This window comes from Pararge aegeria, chromosome 27 (assembly GCF_905163445.1).
Source record: "Pararge aegeria chromosome 27, ilParAegt1.1, whole genome shotgun sequence".
NCBI lineage: Eukaryota > Metazoa > Arthropoda > Insecta > Lepidoptera > Nymphalidae > Pararge > Pararge aegeria.
This window is the reverse complement of record NC_053206.1, coordinates 8,447,239-8,470,351: the sequence shown is the minus strand read 5'-3', so window position 1 is coordinate 8,470,351 and position 23,113 is coordinate 8,447,239. Positions and strand designations below refer to the sequence as shown.

General features: G+C 37.9%; 2 protein-coding genes and 1 pseudogene across 2 annotated transcripts; 2 read left to right on the top strand and 1 right to left on the bottom strand.

Annotated features, from left to right (window-relative positions):
• Position 1: 1 nt before the first annotated feature.
• LOC120635793 (RNA pseudouridylate synthase domain-containing protein 1-like) lies at positions 2-3,012 on the bottom strand. The gene is made up of 5 exons (XM_039906953.1): positions 2,655-3,012; positions 1,815-2,055; positions 1,211-1,372; positions 824-941; positions 2-212 (listed from the first exon to the last, which is right to left on the bottom strand). Exons 1-5 carry the CDS (start codon positions 2,745-2,747, stop codon positions 8-10), a joined length of 819 nt encoding a protein of 272 aa, XP_039762887.1. The 5' UTR covers positions 2,748-3,012; the 3' UTR covers positions 2-7.
• Positions 3,013-6,618: 3,606 nt separating this feature from the next.
• Positions 6,619-9,264, top strand: LOC120635584 (annotated as a pseudogene).
• Positions 9,265-10,504: 1,240 nt separating this feature from the next.
• On the top strand, positions 10,505-22,540 carry LOC120635791 (zinc finger protein 91-like). Its single transcript, XM_039906951.1, has 11 exons — positions 10,505-10,716; positions 12,035-12,163; positions 13,452-13,649; positions 14,662-14,868; positions 15,722-15,816; positions 16,669-16,765; positions 17,794-17,909; positions 18,744-18,855; positions 20,040-20,141; positions 21,107-21,238; positions 22,432-22,540. Exons 1-11 carry the CDS (start codon positions 10,612-10,614, stop codon positions 22,516-22,518), a joined length of 1,380 nt encoding a protein of 459 aa, XP_039762885.1. The 5' UTR covers positions 10,505-10,611; the 3' UTR covers positions 22,519-22,540.
• The last annotated feature ends 573 nt before the right edge of the window (positions 22,541-23,113 follow it).

Genomic DNA, 23,113 nt, shown 5'->3' with positions numbered 1-23,113 from the left:
ATTGTGTTTATTTTTTAAAACAAAACTCTTCATATTTGATACCCACAGTGTAATTTTTGTCAATAACATCACAAACGGCAGTAAAATCTTCTTGCGTCTTATACTTATAAAACTTCTTGCCAGGTTTCCATTTACGGCTGAACTCCAAATCAGTGAAGAACGGTTCAGGACTTTGTATGTCCAGGGGGTCCTGAAGAAATGGCAATATTAACCTGCGGGAAAAATATGTTATTGAAATAAATTTATAGATTTAAATGCATGAAATAAGAGATGGTTCCGCCAACCGTTGGCGGTTACGAAGTAACAGAGAGGAGTAATTATGGTAATAATCGATAATAATCGCCTTTCTTTTCAAATGAAAATAATTAAGGTTCTGTTTTTTTTTCTCCTTGAGCTAGAAATATTTTTACATTAAATTCCTACCCTAACGCAGTTTGTGAACGGGTAGATTCGAATTCCCCTTTAACCCACTGGTGGAAGAAGCTAGTTGGTGCACAGGTATGTTTCTAATGGGACTTATGGCTTATACTTCTCTATCTTCTCTTCCTCTCCAGAGAAGTGGCTATGGAGTAATTCAAAATATTTTCACAACCTATCGATCCTAATTGATAACTGAAACATGCGCCCAGGATGATTTTGGAACTCCCTGCAAAAGACCTATATCCTGCAGTGGGCGTCAATTGGTTGAGGTGATGGTGATGATAGTGATTATCCTCCTCAATAATAGTAGCCGTCAGGAACAGCAGCACTTCCTTAGCTGGGAATTGAATTGATTTCTGATCCGTAATATGCACTTTAAAAAAGCAAACGGAATAGATTTTACCTTGTGGCGTGCAGAAACATTCGGTGTGGCGTGCTGTCAACTTTATTAGTGTACGTGTAGTCTCCCAGAATCGTATGACCCACTGCGCTGCAGTGCACCCGCAATTGGTGGCGACGACCTTAACATAGAAAAAACTCTAATGTATTTAACTACCGTGCCTAGAGAGCGTCTGATGTTTACTTCCAAATAACCCCAACAGATCTGGTGTTGGGAGGTTAAGGGGATACTGGGGTTTTGAATTATATTTCGAGTGTAGGCACCAAACTCGATATAGCAGAGCACTACATATTTCAACGACATGCAGACATTCCATGGATAGTTCACCTCTGAACAAGACCTAAATTGCAAAATATTTATATTAACACTAGTAGTTACATATACTGTTACCTGTGATAGGTTTCAGTAGCACTACAGTGACGGGATCACCACAGTAGCTGCCAGTCTCCAACACCAACATTCTGGTGTGCGCAGCGCGTGGCTCCCCACTCAAACTAGCAGAGCTTATCACGGGTGACATCTTGTGAGCGCTTTGCGGAGAAGGGTCCACGCCTGGTTCACAAAGCGTTCATAAATTATGATAAAGCAGTATTGTTTAAAACCACGAATGTCAAAAAATTTATTTCTTTCTTTTTTCATATTTTTCCAGCGTTCCAAAAATGTTTTACTTAATCACCCAAACACGATCTCACAAATTATACTATTAATCAGGTTTAAAGATATATTCAAAAGAAACAGAGAAATTTACCTAACACAAATAAGTGGTAATATTTTATGTAGTTTGTGATACAAAACCAGCAACTTTAACAAATAAAAGGCATTCAAACAATTATTTTTTTAATTCAAAATGACTTCAAAATGTAGTACCTAAGAAAATCTCTTTAGGTAGACTATTGTATAGTAGTGCCCCGTCGACCTTAGTTTCACTGCCATGCTTAGTGCTAGTATTGGGTAATCTTTATTTATTTATTTAAATTACTAATAAATCACTAACCCACAGCATAATGTATATCGGCTAGCTCGAATCCTAAAATATGTCCCCGAACGATCGCCAAATAATATTTCCTAGTTAGCCTCTTCTCGAAAAGCTTGCCGGCACGAGCCGCCGCAGTCTTATTTTTGGCTATACAAAGTATCCCACTGGTTGAGTAGTCGAGACGTTGCACGAAGTACAGCGGGTTTGTTGAGCTGGACAGGTGGGAGTCGTGTGATGCAATGTGACACGTTACTGTGTTCTAAAACCAAGAAAAACATGAAGTATGAAGACCAGCTGTCGCCCAGGACATCGTATGCATACAATTTCTGATACTACAACAAACATAACATTTCCTGTTCCAATTTCTATCATTTATTATATGCGTTTTACAAAAACTAGTTCTTTTACCACTTTATTTTAGTAACTTTTCCAACGAACTTTCATACAACTTTCAAACCCTCATTTCATTCACTTATAGCGGGGACTGCCGGTAAAAAGAGTGGCTATTTTGAAGCCCTTCATATGTGTATAATCCCCTACTAGCTTCAAAATTGGTTGAAATATCACTAAGATTAGACCAGTTATACGATTATGAAGTCGCAGTACTAACTAACTTAACCTCTGAAATATACTTATACTATCTTACAACAAATGTAACAAGTAATTAGAAGCAATGCTAATCGTTTAAAAATCGTATATTAATATCTTGGGTACATCCCTTTAGCTGCCATTCGATAATCACAGACCATATACTCAATTATACTACAAAAATAAACTAAAGTCTAACCTCAACAGCTAAGTTGGAATTATATGAGCATTGATGTAGGTATCATGGAAACAAAAGTACTCTGTACTTACTTTTTCATTTTCATTATCCGAATTAATGTACATATCGTACGGTTTGTTAACAATGATATAATCTTCGTTTTCAAATATTTTATCGACAGCCATTTTGATTACTACATTAACAAAGCCGCGAAAGTTTTAAATGCGTTCAGATTACAAAAGCTTTTCAGTTTTTAATGTTTGAAATCGATTTTCCTTTTCAATTTTTAGTGAAATTAAAGATGTTATCCTTGGACAAAAATGCAGTAGGAGATTATGAAACGCTACCTGTAGAGCTCTATCAAAATACACGTTCAATATATCCTCCAGAGGCATTTTGCCCTCAGATATACGGTTTATTTTACTTTAACGCGATTTTACATTCCTTATTTCTTTGTGTTTTTTTGGTAAATTGAATAATATTCTTAATCGTTCTCTGTCAGTAAATCATATATTTTTCTGGCATGTAAAATCAAAAAAAGCAAACAAAAAGTTTACAATGTCATAATAAGTTGCATCTTTAAATGTAAACATTCTTTTTGTTATTTATTAGAGTAAAGTTTATTTTAAATCATTAAGAAAGAAATAAAAACTTGCCTAAAAGAAATCTCTTTATTTGGTTTGTTTTCATTTATTTTATCACACTTGTTTTTTATAATATACTTTACATAAAATGTATAAAAATATTATTAATAATAAAGTCTAACCTCAACAGCGAAGTTATTTATACTATTATAACTTAGAAAATGGTTAAAAAATGGTGTTCAGAATTCATCCATTTTTCGAGCAGTAAACTCGCAAACTATTCAGATTTGCAAGCGATGATAGTAAGATTAGAATATTAAATCAATTTTTCAAGCTTACTCCTAGAAAGCTTGGGTCAACCTATGGAGGGTAGAGGTAAGGAGAGTCATCTGTGTATATGAAAAAGTGTCGTCAAAATGTATTAAATTAGGATGGCGCCACATTTGCATCAGGGTAACTCTTAAAAGAAGCGCCAAATATAAATATTGTTAGAGTAGGCTTGAAAAATAAACAAGGAAGTATGGAGATACAAGGAAGTAAGGTTATATTTACCACAATATTTTGTACAACGTAAGTTGTTGAAATTCTCAATAATTAACTACTTTAGTCGATAATGACATTAAATTTTTTAACTCTGCATACTTCAATTCATCTACGATTGCTACATTCATACCATACCCTGTGCATCCACCAGCGCCATTGTGGAGGATTTTTGAACTGTTATTTAGCGCAACAACTGGACACTTTTTCAACTTTTCTCCCATATAAGATGACTCTCCTTACCTCTACCCTCCATAGGTCAACCTAAGAACAAGGCTCAACAATATCACAAATGTCAAATATGTTTATTCTAGGTTATTCGTCAGAGGTTATAACCCTATAAAAAAAAAAACTCCATGTAGTAGGTCATAGATTTTCATTGGTATAGCTTTTCAATTTAGTCGAATTGCAATTATCCTGTCAAGTAAACATACTTTAAAAAAAGTATAAGAATATTATTTTTCCACCCAAAATGAAGCGAATAAAACGGCATAAAATAAAGCAGGAGACAGCGGAGACATCCTCTTCTGCCTTTTCATGACGAGCAAAGCTTTAGACCCAAGTCCACGCAGACGAAGTCACTGGCAGAAGCTAGTGTATAATACATAGATAACTTAGTAGAGTGACTGTTATAATTTTGGAGGTTCGTAAAATTGCAAGAGTGGTAGAGTCACTACAAACTGACATTTGCCGATGTGTGTGTGTTAACCTAAAATTGTACCCTAAAAATTTTGTATAACTCATGGCGGAGGATTGTTCCATTTTTGGCACCTCCCTTCTCTATGCATACCCTGGTCAAAAACCCTGTGCACGCGACTGTGCGTGTGTGTGTGACAGCACAAGCACCGGAAGCACAAGTCGCGCAAGCACCGGCGCCGGAGCCCGCGCGGCGAGGAGGCCGGCGAGGCGCACAGCCGCGCCAACCGCGCCGGCCTCACGGTGCTGGAGCTGCTGGAGCTGCAAGCGCGCGCGCGGGCCATCCGCGCACAGCTGCAGCAGGACAACGCGCACGGTGAGAACCCTGTTACCACGGAGTTAACGCTCATTATCGCGTGTCACGACGTACAGTGCAGTGACATACCTAATCTGTGAACCAAAATGTTATAAAGAACCTTAATTCTAGCCAATTAAAGTTCATAGTCCCGTATCAGAATGTACAGTGCAGCGCAATACCTAATATGCGAACCAAATGTCATAAAAAACCTTATAACTAGGTGATTAAAGTTCATAGTCCCGTGTCAGAATGTACAGTGCAGTGAAATACCTAATATGTGATTCAAAATGTCATAAAGAACATTACTATTAGCCAGTTAAAGTATATTATACCATACCATAGTCGCGTATCACAACGTAGAGTGCAGTTACGTACCTAACCCATAAATGAAATGTAATACAGAACTTCATAGCAAGTTAAAATAAAATATATCTCAATTAAACGTTAGTTAAGAATTAGCTCTAAACTTACCTTCATTTTCCAAGCACACTGAACCATCAGATCACACGCCGAATATAAGAACTTTCTTACACTAAGAATATTCCTCACAATCATTTACAAACAGTACACTGTCACAAAGGTTAATGTTAACAATAATAATTGTAACTATTTACAAACAACCGTACAGCAAACGAAAAAAACAGTATTGAATTCTAATTCGGTGAATATAAGTTGTTATGACAGAAGGTAAAAGGTTGAAGGTAAAAATAATGGCGCTGAGCGATCGCCAGCGATAATGAGAATATCATAGTCAAAATATGTCCGTAATATTTTCTTAGTACACAAATGCTATTAAAAGTTGTCATTTGAAGTTGTTCAGTTACCAATGGCACCTGGTATACGTAAATAATTTATTTAACATAATTCGGCAACTTTTAATTTGGTTATTTTAATATACTTTTTGAACAAATTAGGTACTTATAAATTTCTAAAGACCTTGAATGTAATGAAATTCATTGATAAATTTTTTAATTACAAAAATGAATTATTGCCGTTTAAAACAATAACAAACAAAGCAAATTACTTGTGCTTATAAAAAAACAAAGCATACATTTGGATTTCAAATTTCCGTAAGCAGTGCTTTTAAGATTTGCACACAAGCGAAACCCCTATACTGGAAACCTGGAAAACTCGCACACATAGAAAGAGCCCAATATTGTGTAAGCACGCACGCGATTATATCACTACACACCAGAACTTCCTTGTGTGCTCGCGCACACAAGTAACGACAGATGCATTCAATCGCCGTGCTTCTATGGAGACCGCGGCGGCGCGGCGCATTAATTCGAGCGACGAATAAACGATTTACCCGGCAATGGATACTTAATCGTGAAAACCCCAGCAAATTTTATGAGATTTAAATTATATTTAAAGCGTTACTTTTTATTTAGGGATACTGTTTACAACTCAAAATTAAAATATAGTCGAAATATTATGCAGTTTGTCTATTTTAGTTCTAAACCATGACACGGGACTTGTCCATTGATTTACATAGAAGTGCGGCCGGTTTTAACTAGATGGCGCTTTTATAGTTTTCTATTAATTGTTTAATTTTTTTTCAATCTTTAAATTTTAAGTCGTCCTTATGGTCTGAGAGGCCCTGAGGTCAGGGTATGCACTGCTTATTTGTATCTATGAGATGCACGCCACTGGGTGTAGGTACCAACCACTTTCAAAACATCTACTCCCCTGACAGCAATATGAACAGAAAATAAACAATATTAATTTACCTGTATCTCTTTAGCATCATCAGGTAATACCCAACAGAGTGAGACAACAGGGCACGGGTCTCCTCCCACAATGAAAAGTGGTTAAGTCGGTGGATACCTGCCCACTGGGCTATCACCGCCCTAATGGCTTTATTGGTAAGGAAATTTGCACGGTTGTACACCAACATATACAAGGTCAGTTTTGGGTTTAAACCCTTTTCACTCTGAGATGATCTCTTACAGTAAGTCCGTAATGGATTGATGATAATGATAATAACGACGTATTTTACTAGTGATTCCTGTCGACTTCGTCCGCATAACACCTCTAATAAAACAAATTTTTCCTATTCACACTTTCATAACCAGCGCATCGCAGCTCTGAAACTGTCATTTTCAATAAACATCGATAAGGTTTTACCCTATAAGGTCGCAGTTAATAATTATAAAATACATTTCATTTTATTATCATTTGCAGTTAAGCCACCTTCTCCAAGCAAGCAGACACCAGGCAACTCCAAAACAGTGACAAAAAGAGTAAAAGATTCAATTGTAATAGTACCAAAGCCAAAACAAAGTAAAAAAATTGTATTAAATCGAACCAAAATTGTTACGACCGCAAGTAGTAGTGCCGCAATAAATAAAACTATAGAAAGCAGTGGCAAAGAAGGTACCACTAAATCAAAAGCCAGTATAGATACTGTAGGCAAAACAAAAGTCATAAGTACCAAAGAAAATGCTACAAAAACAGGGACACAAGAAAACACTAATGTATCTGTAGTTAAAAACAAAGAGCCATCAACATTGGTTAATATGAAAGCTAAACTGAAAAAGAAACAAAAGAAAAAATATAACAAGCCAGATAAAGAAGAAGACCACGATGAAATAACCTTACAGTTATCTGATGAAGAGAAAATCGATCTCTTGGAAGACTTAGACAGAAAAACCTATGAAAACGTTACTAGTTCTACTGAAGATTCAGAAAGCAGCTCCGATAGTGATTCGGAAAATGATACTTCTCAAGATGCTAATATAATTACAAACGATAAAAATGCTAGTAATTGTGAAGAAACGAATGCATCTATAGAGGTAAATTGTAAAACTGATAAATGTGATGAACATATTACAAAAGATAAAGAAATTCTTGTAACAGAAGAAGTAAAAGAAAAGGTTAAAACAGATACGAGTATTAAAAATAAAGAAGTGAGCATAGCGGAACTGGAAAATAAAGAGTCTGATATAAAAATAAAGGAAGCTAGAACAGTAGACACTAAGGAGAACATTGCTAATCTTGAAGGTAATACAAACATGAATACCCATATGTCGTTGAACAAAATTACGATAATCGAACTTGACACGAATCAAAGTCTAAATATAGAAGTAGAAACTTCTCAAACTACTGATTCTAACAAAGATCTTGAAAACATAAGTACAAATGTGTCTGTAAATAAAAGTCTGGACATTGAAGGCATGGAAGCTAATATAATGGATAACAACAAGATGGAATCACAGCAAGCAATTAAATCAATTATTGTACAATTAAGAAAAGACAATTTTTATGAATCTGAAGGAAATGAAACGCCACTATCTAGTAAATCTGTTATTATTACAGTTGATAGTGAAAATACTGAAGGACCGAGAAATAAAAATTCTTATGGAGAAAAAACAAACAAAAACATAAAATCGCTAGAAAATGCAAATAAAAGTGATTCTTATGCAACTGATACAAATGATACCGTTGAGTCTATGGAAGAAGGAGAAATAACTAATACAGATAAAGATTTATCTGAAGGAGAGATCGTAGATCAAGAAGACGAAACACAAACTCATAACACACAGTTCATTAGCATATCAGATGTAGTGTGTGTGTCAGATGAAGACGTAGATAAGCATAAAAAGAAAAGAAAGAAAGAGAAAAAGTCTAAAAAGGAAAAAAATCCAAGAAATCCAAGTCGGATTTTCATGAAGGTGCCGACCAAAACTTTTTTAGAGAAGACGATGTAAATATAGTTGTAATTGAAGAAGATATAGAAAAAATTGACGTACACGAAAAAACGGAAAGCAATAGTAAAGTTGTTGATATTCATGAAAATAGTAGGAATATTTATGATAGTATAGTATCTTTAGATGATGATGAAGATGATATATACGAAATCTTAGAAATTTCTGATGACTCTTCATGCTATGAGGTTGAAGGTATTTCTGTCTCTAAAGAGCCGACTGGAGCAGAAATAGTAGCTTTATCTGCGAAAATAGATGAAATACATACCAATGAATTAATTTTTATAAATGAAAAAGTTGATAATGGTGAAAATAACGAAAGCGTGATAAACAATACGGATATTGGTGAAGAAATAGAAAATGTGTCATGGCGTGATCGCTATTTAGGGAGCAAAAAGGTCAAAAGAGTTTTAACAACGTCAAATATACTGAATGCTTTAAGAAAAAAGAATAAAGAACTAAAAAGAAAACTTGAGGAATCAAAAGAGAAGACTCAAGTAGTTACAGAGGAAGATATACCAGTATTAGCAGAGATAAATGATGTTGTAGAAGGATCCATTGAACATTTTAATACTTTACAAGGTTCTTCTAAATACGTAGACCCCGTCATTTCAGAAGAACCAAAAGAGACTAATAAAGATCCAGAAGATATAAGTAAAGAATCGGGAGAAAATACAAATACAGAGGGAATTGAAAGAAGTGTCAAACAAGTTACGAAAGAGATGGAAAAGATGCAAAACAATTGTTGAAAATGTACAAAAGGCTACTCAAATACAATGATATTAATAAAAAGAAAGATCCGAACAAAAAGTAGAAGAAATAGCATAAGAAAAACAAGGAAAAGGACACTGCTTTAAAGGCGGGAGCAGACGTGTAACACGCAATGAAGAAGCCACTAAGTAAACAAACCTCGAAATGTCTTCCTGCCTTTCCAAATATTATAAACAACTTTAAAAGATATTTTATTGTCTGATATTATAATCGAAAGTGACCATCATTTTCGTTGGCTGACTGCTGTTCGTTTTTTTATTTTTCTTCTTAACGAACGAATTACCTATTCGTTACCTATCGCGTGGAAAAAAGAGAGCCATCTATTGACAAACCAGCTATCTAGCGCTATCTAGTGACAATTTCCCAGTATTGTCACTAGATAGCGCTCTTTCGATAAATGAAAGGTTTATTTCCACATAAACTAATAAGCAGCCGTTGGTAGAAAATCTCATATTTGGCATTTATTGGTCATTACCAGTGCAGAAAAGTGCTGGTAAGATGGCAACACCAATGCAGATTTGCGATATAGAAAACTGCAGCTACAAATTCATTACCACTATTTATTTTTGGCTGTGGACCCATAATGCATTTGTAAGATGACATAATAGATGGAAAATGTATACTAAAAATTCCGCACACTGAATCAATTATCGCCCGTACTTTTGTTGCTACTCGGCTGAAGCGCGTATGAAAGGAAAAAGTCTTAGAATGGCAGGTGATAGTTTGCATCGAAAAAATCGGCAAACTATTTGTCTAACGGGTTGGCAGACTTGGCATGACTATTCATATGCTAAAACAAATCAAAATTAAACTATATTCAACTGCTTGTTTGACTGGTTCATATAGAATTAATATTTTACGAAATTATATTTTTCACATTCCAATATATTCCAATTCTAATTTTTTACATCTTTCATTGTTTCTACATTCTAAAATAGGTTTTTATTTCTTTACTCCGTAGTTTTTAACTCATTGTGAAAGTAAACAATTCCTACTTATCCAAAGCGCGAAGTGATAGAGAAAGCAAAGCGAAAAAAATCAATAAAAAATGGGTCTTTTCCTAAACAGTCGGATAGTAAAATATTAAATGAATGATTGAAGCAAATAGATATATAGAATGATAGAAGCACATTTACCTGTTTTTATTTTATTTATTTCAAGGGTGGTGAGTATGTATTTCATGGATTAAACATGGATGAATATCGAAGAGGATACAATTACTACGTTTTGATCAAAACAGAAGATTGAATGTAGTAACCCTTATATTTTGTTTTTAGTACTGGTAACACTGATTATTGATTACCATAGACTAAAACGTTACATTTGTTTCTTATGTCATTTTTGACACAGAACGAAAGGACGCTTATTTGAAACAATGTTAAAATCGATATTTTTATACAAATTACAGCATATAATTACTCGGAATTGATTTTAATCTTATAAAAAGTGAACTATGAATGAAATATGTACAGCGTGTTTGAGTGTAGGTCGAAATTTGTATCTTATAGAAGGCAGCGATATCCATCCGCTTTATACACAAATCTTGAATGAAATATCGGTAAGTTGAGTAAAAAAGCTTTGCTTAACACGTTGACTGCTGCCTAACATTAAACAAAAAAGACCCTTTTTACTTGAAGTCCGTTGATTTTTTTCGGCATATTAACTGGTTTTACAGTGTTTTAACAGTTGGGAAATATGACTCTTGTATCTCGATTTAATATCAACAAAGCTTTAGAAAAAAGTTTTATGTTAACTTAAATTACCGTAACCTAAGAACAATGTAGGCCAGAACGTTACACGTAGCATTGTAAATGCGGTAACACTGATTTATTTGCTAACAAAGCAAATATCAGATAACAATAAAATGTTTGATACGATGTTTCGTTAATTTAGTTTGTCTGCGTTGTAATTTTTTTTTATTGTGATATCTTACCGGTGCGGAAGCGGTGATAGCCCAGTAGGAGCACGACTTCACTTTTGGGGGCTGAGTTCCAATCCTGGCATGTTATGTGCATTCTAAGCAAAAATATCAGTTGCTTCAACTGTGAAGGAAAACATCGTGAAAATACCTGCATGCCTGAGGATTCTCCATAATGTTCTTAAAGGTGTGTGGAGGCCACCAATCCGCATTGGGCCAGCGTGGTGGACTACGACCTTGACCCCCCTTATTGTGGGAGGAGTCCCGTGCCCTGTAGTGGGCCTGTAATGGGTTAATTTTATGATGCTGATGATGACTGCTTATACCGGCCAATCTAAATGGCTGTACCGATTTTGATGAGACTTTCATAATCAGGTAAAGGATTACTCAGAAGGTTTCACAGACTACTTATATGTAATCTATTCTCTTAACATGGATGGTTTCTTTTAAGTCTAGGTTTGCTGCTAGAAAAGAGATAATATAATTACAAAGGGTTGCAATGGGGTTGATAGTCCTATGTTTTTGAACTCTCTATAGTTTTAAAAAAATATCAGTAAAATATCATCAGAAATTCTCTATCCCCTTGTAGAGGACAAGGGGATGGAGAATTTCTGATGAAAAATAATGAATGTTACTTTGGATTAAAACAATAACTCATAGAAAAAGCTAACTCCATATTGAAGGCCGATTATGGTTACCCGATTGTCAGAAATCCATTATTATATTGGAATGTGGTTGTATATTCTATGTAATATCTCTGAACAATTAATAAGAATCTCTTAACAATGATTCATTGTAAAGTCAACATCTCCTGATGTATCGGTGTGTAGAGGGTACATCGCTGAAGCTGTTTGGTATGGAGAATTTATAAATTAGGCCATACAGATTCTCCCGCTTGTCGCGGACTATAGCAAATTTAGCTTAATTTTCTTTGAAAATATTTTGTTCTCCTCCCCAGATCTCGGCTGAGATGCTGTCAGTCTGCATGCAGGTGTGCTGGGAGTGCCACGCACTGCTGCGCCGCTTCCAGCGCTTCAAGAAACAAGCGCAGCAATGTTGCACTGAACTTCTGGGCATTAAAATTCAGGTACCGCATTTGTTGATCTTCCCGGTGCAGTGTTTAGCATTTAGTGATAAGTGGGATATGCCAGTTTTGATCCCCGGTAGGGTCTGTTTGGGAATTTATCATAATAATATTAATAAATCTCAAAACACTTGGACCTTGCTCATAAGATAACAAACTTGGTTTTGAGTACCCAAGTGGTCTTGGGAACTCAAAACCAAGTGGTTTTTTTTTTTTTAATTTTTAAGTCTTTTTTTTATTTTTCTTTTATAACTGTTAAAAATAATTTATAAAAATAAATAATAATAATAATTGTTTATTAGGTAAATAGGACCCAATTTAACTAAATAATCAAAATAGGATTGCTATACTATTATTGAACAAAATAAATTAAAATATGGTAATCAAAACTAAATTAAATTATATTACATATTAATATTGAATATACATAATTTGTGCCCGCAGGTAGCTCTACATGTAGTTTGACATAGATCTTGTAAATTGGAGAGTTGTATCTATCTATTAACACCTTCAGATTGCTGTTACTTCTTACTCACATTGTTTTCATCAAGTATGCAATTTGTATATATTTGCTTATACAGGTCGCGAGTGTCTTTCATGCTAGTATAGTACGTGTCGTATACAGGTCGCGAGTGTCTTATGCTAGTATAGTACGTGTCGTATACAGGTCGCGAGTGTCTTTCATGCTAGTATAGTACGTGTCGTATACAGGTCGCGAGTGTCTTTCATGCTAGTATAGTACGTGTCGTATACAGGTCGCGAGTGTCTTATGCTAGTATAGTACGTGTCGTATACAGGTCGCGAGTGTCTTATGCTAGTACTAGCTTAACCAGCCCGCTTCGCCAGAAAAGATTTTGCTTTATTTTATTTAAACAATAAACTTGAAATATTTAATAAAAGCTGTATTTGACAGTTTGACAGTTTATAAAATAGGAGTGCTCCGATCGTCACCAAACTTTTCAGGATTACTCGCCAGGTCAATCCGGAGATCCCCTGAAAGTTTCATTGAAATCTGTCCAGCCGTTTCCGAGCCTATACGGAACATACCTACACACTTTCTCTTTTATATAGTATATAGATAGATAGTACGTGTCGTATACAGGTCACTTGCTTAAACGGTGAAGGCAACCTGATGCCTGAAAGATGTTCTCAAAGGTCTGTGTCCACCAATCCATAGTACACCTCACTGGACCGGCGTGGTGGAAACGTGATAGATTTTGACTAAACATGTACACATACGAAGTGTTTTCATGTTTAATGCAAGTGATATATCAGTGGTATCGTACGCTAGGACGCGACGTACAAACACAAGTCCCGCCTGGGCGCGGCGCAGTTGCACTGCATCAGTTTCCCGGAGCCGCCCGTCAAGCTGGAGCCCGCGTCCGTCAAGCGCGAGCCGGATGACGACACGCATTTCGAGCTGGAGACCTTCGTCAACGACCTGGTCTACGTCGTGGGAAAGGCACTCAAAACTACTAAGGAGAAAAAGGTAACGGTTTACACAGGGGTTATGCGGCGGGGGAATCATAGCATGCAAACAAATATAGTTACAAGCAACACTGTAGGCAAAAGACCCAGAAGTCGGTCCCCATCGAGATGGACTGTCCGGTTAAAAAGGTCAAACTCGTGCCGTTCTTATAACATCGCCAAAATGGCCTCCAACAGAAGCCGATGGAGACAATTTGCCACTCTAAGTTGAGATCCCACCAGACTCACACACACAGATTCTTACATTAATTCATCCATTCAAATATTCATTCATTCATGTACAGTTATATAATCGTTTAGTTTTTGCATGTACCAAAGTTTCAAAATCAAAGTCAAAAATATCTTCATTACATGAGAAGTACACGGTGGTGAGATGATGGCGATAACCACATTAGTCAACTTAAAACTAAAGCTACGAGGGTTCCAAACGCGTCCTGGTCTAAGAAGAAGCCCACAACAAACTTAGCCGGGTGTTTTTTTGTTATCACCATCTCCCATTGTCATTTTAAATTATCATAAGAGCAACCTGGTTAGAGCAATAACTCACACCCAAGCTAATTTATCCGAAAACCGCATAGTTGTTGAGCAAACTGCCGCTATAGTTTTTTCTCAAATAAATCAGATACAGACCTAACAACACATGCAAAATTAATATCCTTCTTTTGATTTAATATTTATACCGGGATTCCTTATAAAACACTATAATATAGGCTGTAGTCCGCCATGCTGGCCCAGTGCGGATAAGTCAAAAGTCAAAAATATCTTTATTCAAGTAGGCCCACAGGTGGCACTTTTGATGCGTACATAAGAACCACACGGTAGTGAGATGATGGCGATAACCACATTAGTCAACTTAAAACTAAAGCTACGAGGGTTCCAAACGCGTCCTGGTCTAAGAAGAAGCCCACAACAAACTTAGCCGGGTGTTTTTTTTTGTTATCACCATCTCACATTGTCAACTTTATTTAAAACTCAATCTTTCTGCTATTTACTAGTTATATTTTATGTTTCAGAATTTGAAAAATAAATCCAAACAGAAGGTGAATATAAAGAAAATGAAAGCAATAAAAAATAAGGAGAGTTCCGAAGCGGGCAGCGACTTTGATTACGACGCGGCGGAGAGTTACAGGGAGAAGGAGTTCCCGTGTGGACAGTGCGCAGAGATTTTTATAGAAGAGAAAGAGTTGGAGAGGCATATTGGCAGTCAGCATACCATAAAGGTGAGGTTTCCAACTGTTTACGTTTGTCAATGTCCAACTATCTAATATTTATTTCTAAGAAATTCAAACATATAGAACTCGGACTGACTGAACCTTGGGAATGAAAATATCTCATGAACACACAATAAAAACTTATAATTCAAAGTGAAAGTCAAAGTCAAATATTTCTCTATTCAAATAGGCACATAGATGGCACTTTTGATGCGATGATTACGTACAAAATGTTTACATAAAGCCAAAGCTAGAGCTAAATAAAGCTACGAGGGTTCCAAAGGCGCCCCGCTCTAAGAAGCTTACAACAAACTTAGCCGGGTTGTTTTTTGTTATCACCATCACACATTGTCATTTGAAAATATTTAATAAGCAATCTAGTTAAAGCAATTGTTCACACCCACCCAACAGTTGTTTTTGGGTGTGGTCGGCCGCGGAGTAGGGATAAAGTGACAGGCGCTCGGCAGAGCAACCGAGGCCAATATGGCGGCGCCTATAGTCGCGTCAGCTGACCGTGTAGTGTATAGACTATCACTCATTTGTGCCAGCGCTCCATAAGATATTCAGACTCAATGGTTATAAAATATTGCTTTCAGTTTTTTAATATGTGTATACCATTTAAATAATTGTTGTGTATTATGTATTTCGTACTCTAAGACACGGAGTTCAATAGAAATATGATTTGGAAATCGTTTTCCAAATATCTTCCTGGAAATATATATCCATTATATTATCCTGGAAATTTTTGGTTAAATGTCTATAATGTGAAAAAAAGTTTCACTTTTACCGCGGTTTCATAAAACCACACAATCCTTTTTTTATTGTTATAATAATTACGAATACGCCGGTCTCTCTGTCGCAGCAAGCCGGCAAGCCGGAGCCTTTGCCGGAAAAGCCGCAGTGCGTGGAGTGCGGCAAGATGTTCAGCTCGCGCACGACCTACCGATACCACTTGAAGTGAGTGCGACCTGCCGCGCCGCATCGCCCGCCATTATGGCGACTCCTAAAGTTCGTAGTAGTCTCGGGACCGGTATGTAACTAACATACCCTCAACATCCCACACTGGACACAGGCCTCCGCTCTCGTAGAGGAAACTGTTTGAGAGCATAGACCCACTACGCTGTTCCATTCGATTTATTAAGACTGGGACCGACGGCTTAACTTACTCTACCAGGCACGGGAGGTGACACCGCCAATTTCCTAACTCCGGTAACGTAGTGTGATTTATCAGATCCGAATCAAAATAACTTTTGCTTAAAAGAATATAAAATAAATTATTATATCATCCATAAGGCTGAATTATTTACATCACATAATCTGTTTGCAAATCATAAATTTATCACTCAACACAAATTAATGTGAAGAAAACCAATGTAATCAAACCCATGTGACCCGACCCAATATGACCCGAGCGAATGTGACCCAACCCAATATGACCCGAACGAATGTTACCCAAACCCATGTGTCCCCACACAATATGACCCGAGCGAATGTGACCCAACCCAATATGACCCGAACGAATGTTACCCAAACCCATGTGTCCCAACCCAATATGACCCGAACGAATGTTAGCCAAATCCATGTGTCCCCACCCAATATGACCCGAGCGAATGTGACCCAAACCCATGTGTCCCAACCCAATATGACCCGAACGAATGTAATCAAACCCACATGAATAAACGTGACCCAAACTAATATAACCAACCCATGTGACCCAAACCAATGTAACCACACCCATGTGACCCAAATTAATTTGACCCAAATGAGCGTGACCCAAACCAATGTGACCCAATCCACGTTTCGTTCCAGCGTACTGCACAGGGGCCAGAACAGGTACCCGTGCCCGCGCTGCGAGAAGGTGTACCAGTGGAAGTCCGCCCTGGGGCGCCACATGCGGAGCCACAAGGTACCGCTGCCTTTACCAACCGGGTTATTTAAACCAGGCTAATAAGCACTTTGAAACGTCAAGTCGGCAGTGACGTGCACTTCATACATGCGCGAAAGCGTTGTCCACCCAATTTTTTAAATATAACTCGTACAGTAGGCAAAAGCTACGTGCAAGCCACTGCAAGTCAGTCTGTTTCCAGTGACTCTACTATCAAGAAACTTAGCGGTTGCTCTTTTATTAGATTGTTTTTATAACCGACAATGACTTACCGCCAATAAATTTAGCGTTCAGGTACGATGCCGCGTAAAAACCGGTATGGGTTCAATATAACTGCCATAACTTAATAGGTTAGCGCGGTACGGTATTTAAGACTGCATTATTAACAATCAGCTTTTACATTGTTGAATAAAAAATCACATGACTTTAAAATTTAAATTACAGCCCGGGGTTAGGAAATCGAGTTTATCCAGTCGAGTATCGAGTTGCGCCGTAGTTCTTTATTATTGTTGACTATATATTCTAAAACCCTCTCTCCCTATGAGGTACCTACGTCAAGCGGTAAGACGTTAATGTTGGATGTTACTTAAGTGAGTGTAAGTGCGATCCGGTATGGGGGGATGGCAGAAGTGTTCGGGGCGAAGCCCCCTGCATGTGGGATCATCCTTACGCTATCGTCGTAAGACCATACGGGTCTTTGTCGACGATATTTTCCCCCGGCTTTTAGAGGGGGGAAGTTTAAGTGAAGTTCTTTCCCCCCACTCTTGAGTGCGGAACAGGCGATGGCTTGGAGTATTACCCCACCCCCTCCACATTTAAGGGTGGAACGGGTGGTGGCCTTCAACTGGGGTTAAGTCTTCCCTCAAGCACCTGAGAGGGGAACGGGAATTGGCGGTGTACTGGAATTAACTCCCCCCCCCCCCCCTAACTTGAGGGGGTGGAGGTGGCCGACCCGACGCCCAGATCCCAGTAGTGCCCTGGCTGCTAGATCAAGCTCGAGGCGAGCAGTGTAACACTTATTATCACCCCCCCCCCTCCATTCCCCCCAGGCGCGCGACAACAACGAGCTGCACTGCGGCACGTGCGACAAGCGCTTCGCGTCAGTCGCGACGTTCCGCCAGCACCTGCGCGTGTCGCGGCGCCACGTTGAGGAGAAGGACTTCACGTGAGGCATCCATACTACAGCTGACCTGTTACCACTATCACATCTAACTATTACCGACTCTCGCCTTTGAGAACATTATGTAGAACTCTCAGGCATGCAGGTTTCCTCACGATGTTTTCCTTCACCGTTGAAGCTAGTGATATTTTTATTACTTAAAACGCACATAACTTAGAAAAGTCAGAGGTGCGTGCTGGGATTCAGAAAGTGAGAGTGAGGGAATAGAGATTTCACTATATGTGTCCCGTATTTAGAAAATGTCTCCGGAGATTTACTAGCATAGCTGAAATCGGTCAAAGAAACTGTATGTTGAAACTGTATGTGTGGTACAATATGAGAGGATTTCTCTAGAAGAATAAAAAACATGCTTTTTAATTGCTACCTGCACTTTTAGGAAACATATAAATATTATTGAGGACCTTAAGTAGATTGAAATTGAAAAAAAACAGATTTAAAATTTTATTTACATTGCCATAGATCGTGTGGTGTGGAGTATAAGGATTGAAGGAATTATAAATTACACCATACAGATTCTCCTGCTGCTCGCGGAGTACAGCAAATTAAGATTAATTTTAATTATATATTATGGATTTCCGCCTGCGTCTATCCAATATTATTTTAATTGAAATACAAAATTAATGGATCAAATGATTGCAATTAATTAATTAATAATACGTGAACGCGCTCCGGCTACGCGAGCGCAAGTGTGCGGGGCCACTCCCCCCCCCTCCCCCCGCGGGTGACATAGGCCATGCCTCCTTGCCTGCAGCCGTGTTGCTACAATAACTAAATTAAATAAATAAGTTAATTAAGTAAATAAAATGTGTCCGTCGCCAGCTTCATGTGCAACGAGTGCGGCAAGAAGTTCGTGAACAAGACGCGCCTGCGGGACCACATCGACTGGGAGCACCTCAACAAGATCAAGTTCCGCTGCCAGCTGTGCAACAAGGTAACCGCTGCCGGCATGCGGGCAGGGGTGCTCGGGGGAAAGGGGGAACAGGGGGAGCTGTAGACATACGTGGGGACAATTCCGGTGAAAAGGTGGACATGATGGAGGAAAGGGAAAAAACGAAGGGGGGGCTAAAATATTCTTAGGGGCATTACAGAAGGAAACGGGGACATACTTAAGGGAATTACAGGAGAAAAGGGGGAAGGGAGGGGGTTGTTGACATACTTAAGAGCACTGAAAGAGCTAAACGGGACTAAGATATCGTTAGGGGTCTTGCAGAAGAAAATGGGGGGTTTGTTGACATAATTAGGGGCGCTACAGGAGAAAAGAAATCAAGGGGGGGGGTCGTTCTTAGGGATGCTACAGAACAAACGGAACATATGGGAAACGTGGGGGGGCTTTAGATATACTTAAGGGATTCGTATAGGCGAAAGGGGGCAAAGGGGAGGGGGAGTGAAAGGTATTCTTAGGGGTATTACAGAAGAAAATGGGGGGGGGGGGATTTTAATTCTTAGGGGTTATATGTATAACGTATATGTATAACATTAATATGTTTTTTTAGTTTTATAAGAGTTTGTAACCTGGCGATTGTCCTTTAAATAAATAAATAAAAAAAAATCAGGCTTATGGGCCAAGATCGTCCTGTGCGTTATAGTCCGGTCCCAATAGAGCCGGACACTGTCCAGCAGACCGTACTTTAAAGCAAGCTCTTGGTGAAGGATTTTGGCTGTACTCAAGCTGAACGTAGCTCAAGTACTCAGTGTCAGCAAGCGCGGGACCTCCCGGAAGCACATAGCTGAGTACTTTATTCAAGTAGGCCCATAGGTGGCACTTTTGATGCGTACATTACATGAGAATTACACGGTAGTGAGCTGATGGCGATAACCACATTCGTAAACTTAAAACTAAAGCTACGAGGGTTCCAAACGCGTCCTGGTCTACGAAGAAGCCCACAACAAACTTAGCCGGGTGTTTTTTGTTATCACCATCTCACAATGTCATTTAAAATTATTAGACGAGCAACCTGGTTAGAGCAATAATTGACAGCCAAGCTTTTTTGTCGATTACATAGTCCTTTATACTATAATAGGACTTTTATATAAGCTTGCGTTTAATACAAACTGAACTTTTTAAGAGACATCTCCAAGATGTCAATGGGTATGACCATCGCTGTGTCGTTGCAGCCGTTCAAGTGCCACAAGTCGCTGTACGTGCACCGGCAGAACGTGCACAAGAACAAAGAGCAGAAGGAAAAACTGTGCCACGTGTGCGGCAAGTCCTACCGGGTGAGCATATAAAATTTCATAAATTTAAAATGCATATAACAATTTTCGGAATCGACAGGATTTGAACCTGCGACTCTCGGGCAATCGCGGCCTGAGCGCTTTCACGTAGCTTACTACGACTCTCCTACCGCTGCCGGAATTAGTATATGCCTTTCACATCAGTCTTATAGCTCAAGTGTAGTTCAAGTGTAGGTAAAAACACTAATCAAAATTATAAGAGGATATACAATGTAGAATATCTTGCAAAATACACGTTTTAAAGCTGTTACATTTTTACATAGGTTTTAGGTTACAGTGTCTTGCCATACTCCATACTTCCTGGGACGCCGCCATTTCATTTTATATTCTATTTAAAATTCCTTAACATCACTTTAACATTTTATAAATATTTTAATTTGTTAAATAGAATAATTGAGAGTAGAAAATTTAAGGTTAGATCAGCACTAGTCAATATAACCTTGTCATTGAATATTAAAGAAAAATTAATAATTTATTTATTACAGAAGTAATATTTAAACCAGTATATTTAGAGATTTTCAAAAATATTTATTAATTTTTATTAACTTTTTTTATTCACATTCGGTCCGTTTGAAAATACTGTACATAAATAATCCTAACTGATTATGATATTTGCCACTAGCTATATAGGCGTATAAGTCAAGAAGCGTGGAGTTTATGACATATACTTACGACCAATACAAATTATTATTTTTTAATAGCGGAAACTACACAGACGTCTGACGTAAGCGTTAATTACATCGGGAAAAATCTGAGTTACTCCCTATAAATAAATAAAAAAGCCATTTATTTCTCATCACAAATATACAGATAAATATACAGAGTTACTCCCTAGTCGCGCTTAAAGAAATTTTACTTTAAAAAAAAAGAAATTTTGAATTTTAAAATTTTGAATTATGAATTTTGAATTATGAATTTTAAATTTAGAATTTTGAATTTGGCCACAGAACGCCGCCAAGCTGAAGTACCACATCGTGGCGATGCACACCCGCGAGACCCCGTACCGCTGCGCGCAGTGCGGCGCCGCCTTCGGCTGGTACTCCTCGCTGTACCGCCACGTGCGCGAGGTGCACTACAAGGTGCGCCGGCCCGGCTACGCGACTCCGAAATGGCGGCGAAAAAAAATTAAATAAAATCGGTTTACTGACGATAGTTAAACGTGACAACGTCATAAGACAATACTGATGGAATGGTTGCATTTTTAAAAAGAAAATTTAAATTTTACTTTTGTTTGCCTTGAAAAGATATTCATATGCGACTAATATTGAAGTATCGAAAACCAGTCCACTTTAGAATGGTTTCTCGAACAAATAGTTTGTCTTTTCATACCATTTAGTGTAGACTGTAATTATTGTATGTCTATTGTTCTAAGCGTTCATCATAAACATCATCATACCAACGTCTCCTACACTGAGAAGGGGTCAAGGCCGTAGTCCACCACGCTGGCCTAGTGCGGATTGGTGGACTCCACACACCTTTGAGAACATTATGTAGAACTCGCAGGCGTGCAGGTTAACTCATGATGTTCGCTCTCATCTCCCCAAGATAGAGAAATGATTGTAAGAGAGAGGTGTTGGAAGAGAGCAACTACTAAGTCTCTTACCGGCTCTTCTTGTTGGTAGAGTCACTGCAAACAGACATACTTCACGTTTCAGAAGTGCTTATTAAATAGGCCTACTCGAAATAAATGATTTTTTTTTTAATTTGGAATTTCTTGAATTTTGAACTTTTGAATTTTTTGAATTTTTTAAGGTTTTCTTTCACAGTTGAAGCGAGTGATATTTTTAATTACTTAAGACGCTCATAACTTATAAGTTAGAGGTGCGTGCTGGGATTCGAACTCGGCCCCTCGATAGTGAAGTCGAGGTCCTACCCACTGCGCTATTACCGCTTTACACTTTTCAAACAACACTACGTCAGAATAATATAATCCAAATATGTCATTGCTGTAATTTGAATTGTATCGGTTTCGAGTCAATATCTTATACTACTATTATGACGGCCGATTGGCGCAGTGGGCAGCGACCCTGCTTTCTGAGTCCAAGGCTGTGGGTTCGATTCCCACAACTGATTCTGTGATGAACATGAATGTTTTTCAGTGTCTGGATGTTTATCTGTATTTTATAAGTATTAATGTTATATTAATCATAAAATTATTCATCAGTCATCCTAGTACCCATAACTAGATGGCGATGTGTGTTTTGTCGTAGTATATTTATTTATTAAAAGTTATGAACTCGAAGTCGATTTAAATATTATTTTTTCATCGCAGATGAAACTGCGACCGAACAGGATAAGGAAGCAAAAGGTGAAAAAGTCTAGCGATCTCCTCCCTCTCTTGCAAGCGGGCTCCCCCTAGCGTGTGTACTGAATATATGGCGTTTTACTATAAAACTTTATCGTTTTATTTTACCACTGTTACCTGTCTAAACACCCATACCCGATAACCTCCAATATATTCGATACACTCGTAGATACTTTCCAAAATGTTTAACGTTAATGATTTCCCCATAACACCCATACCAAACACCCGATACCGACACGTTTCAAAAACCCGTTATCGAATCCTCCAAAACACCCTTAACCGATATCCTCCCACCCGACACTTCACAGAACCAGTTACTGATGTCTCCCAAAACACTAATAGATAAATGAACAAATTTACAGTTTTATTAGTGTTATTAGCTTGATTGATGCCCAACACGGTTTTCTACAGTATCTAGTTTAATGTCGTATGTCTCTGACATCTCAAGGTCTGTCGCCTCTCAAATCCGGGTTGACTCTTTATACTGATTTTAGCAGTGCATTTGACAAAGTAGATCATAACGTATTGTTAAGAAGACCCAAACACTATGGCGTACACCGAAGATTGTGGAGGCGGTTTAAGTCTACCTTAGCAATAAGGTACTGAGAATGGTTAATGCAGGCTACAAATCTGATCCGTTGGTTCCAAC

Bases quoted from the DNA above. Each gene is read 5' to 3' on its own strand.
- LOC120635793 (XM_039906953.1), bottom strand. From the start codon at position 2,747: ATGGCTGTCGATAAAATATTTGAAAACGAAGATTATATCATTGTTAAC. The intron at 2,056-2,654 runs GTAAGTACAGAG...TCTTGGTTTTAG, and splicing joins CGGATAATGAAAATGAAAAA to AACACAGTAACGTGTCACAT. The intron at 942-1,210 runs GTAACAGTATAT...TTCTATGTTAAG, and splicing joins GCTACTGAAACCTATCACAG to GTCGTCGCCACCAATTGCGG.
- LOC120635791 (XM_039906951.1), top strand. From the start codon at position 10,612: ATGAATGAAATATGTACAGCGTGTTTGAGTGTAGGTCGAAATTTGTAT. The intron at 12,164-13,451 runs GTACCGCATTTG...ATCGTACGCTAG, and splicing joins TTCTGGGCATTAAAATTCAG to GACGCGACGTACAAACACAA. The intron at 17,910-18,743 runs GTGAGGCATCCA...GTCCGTCGCCAG, and splicing joins GTTGAGGAGAAGGACTTCAC to CTTCATGTGCAACGAGTGCG.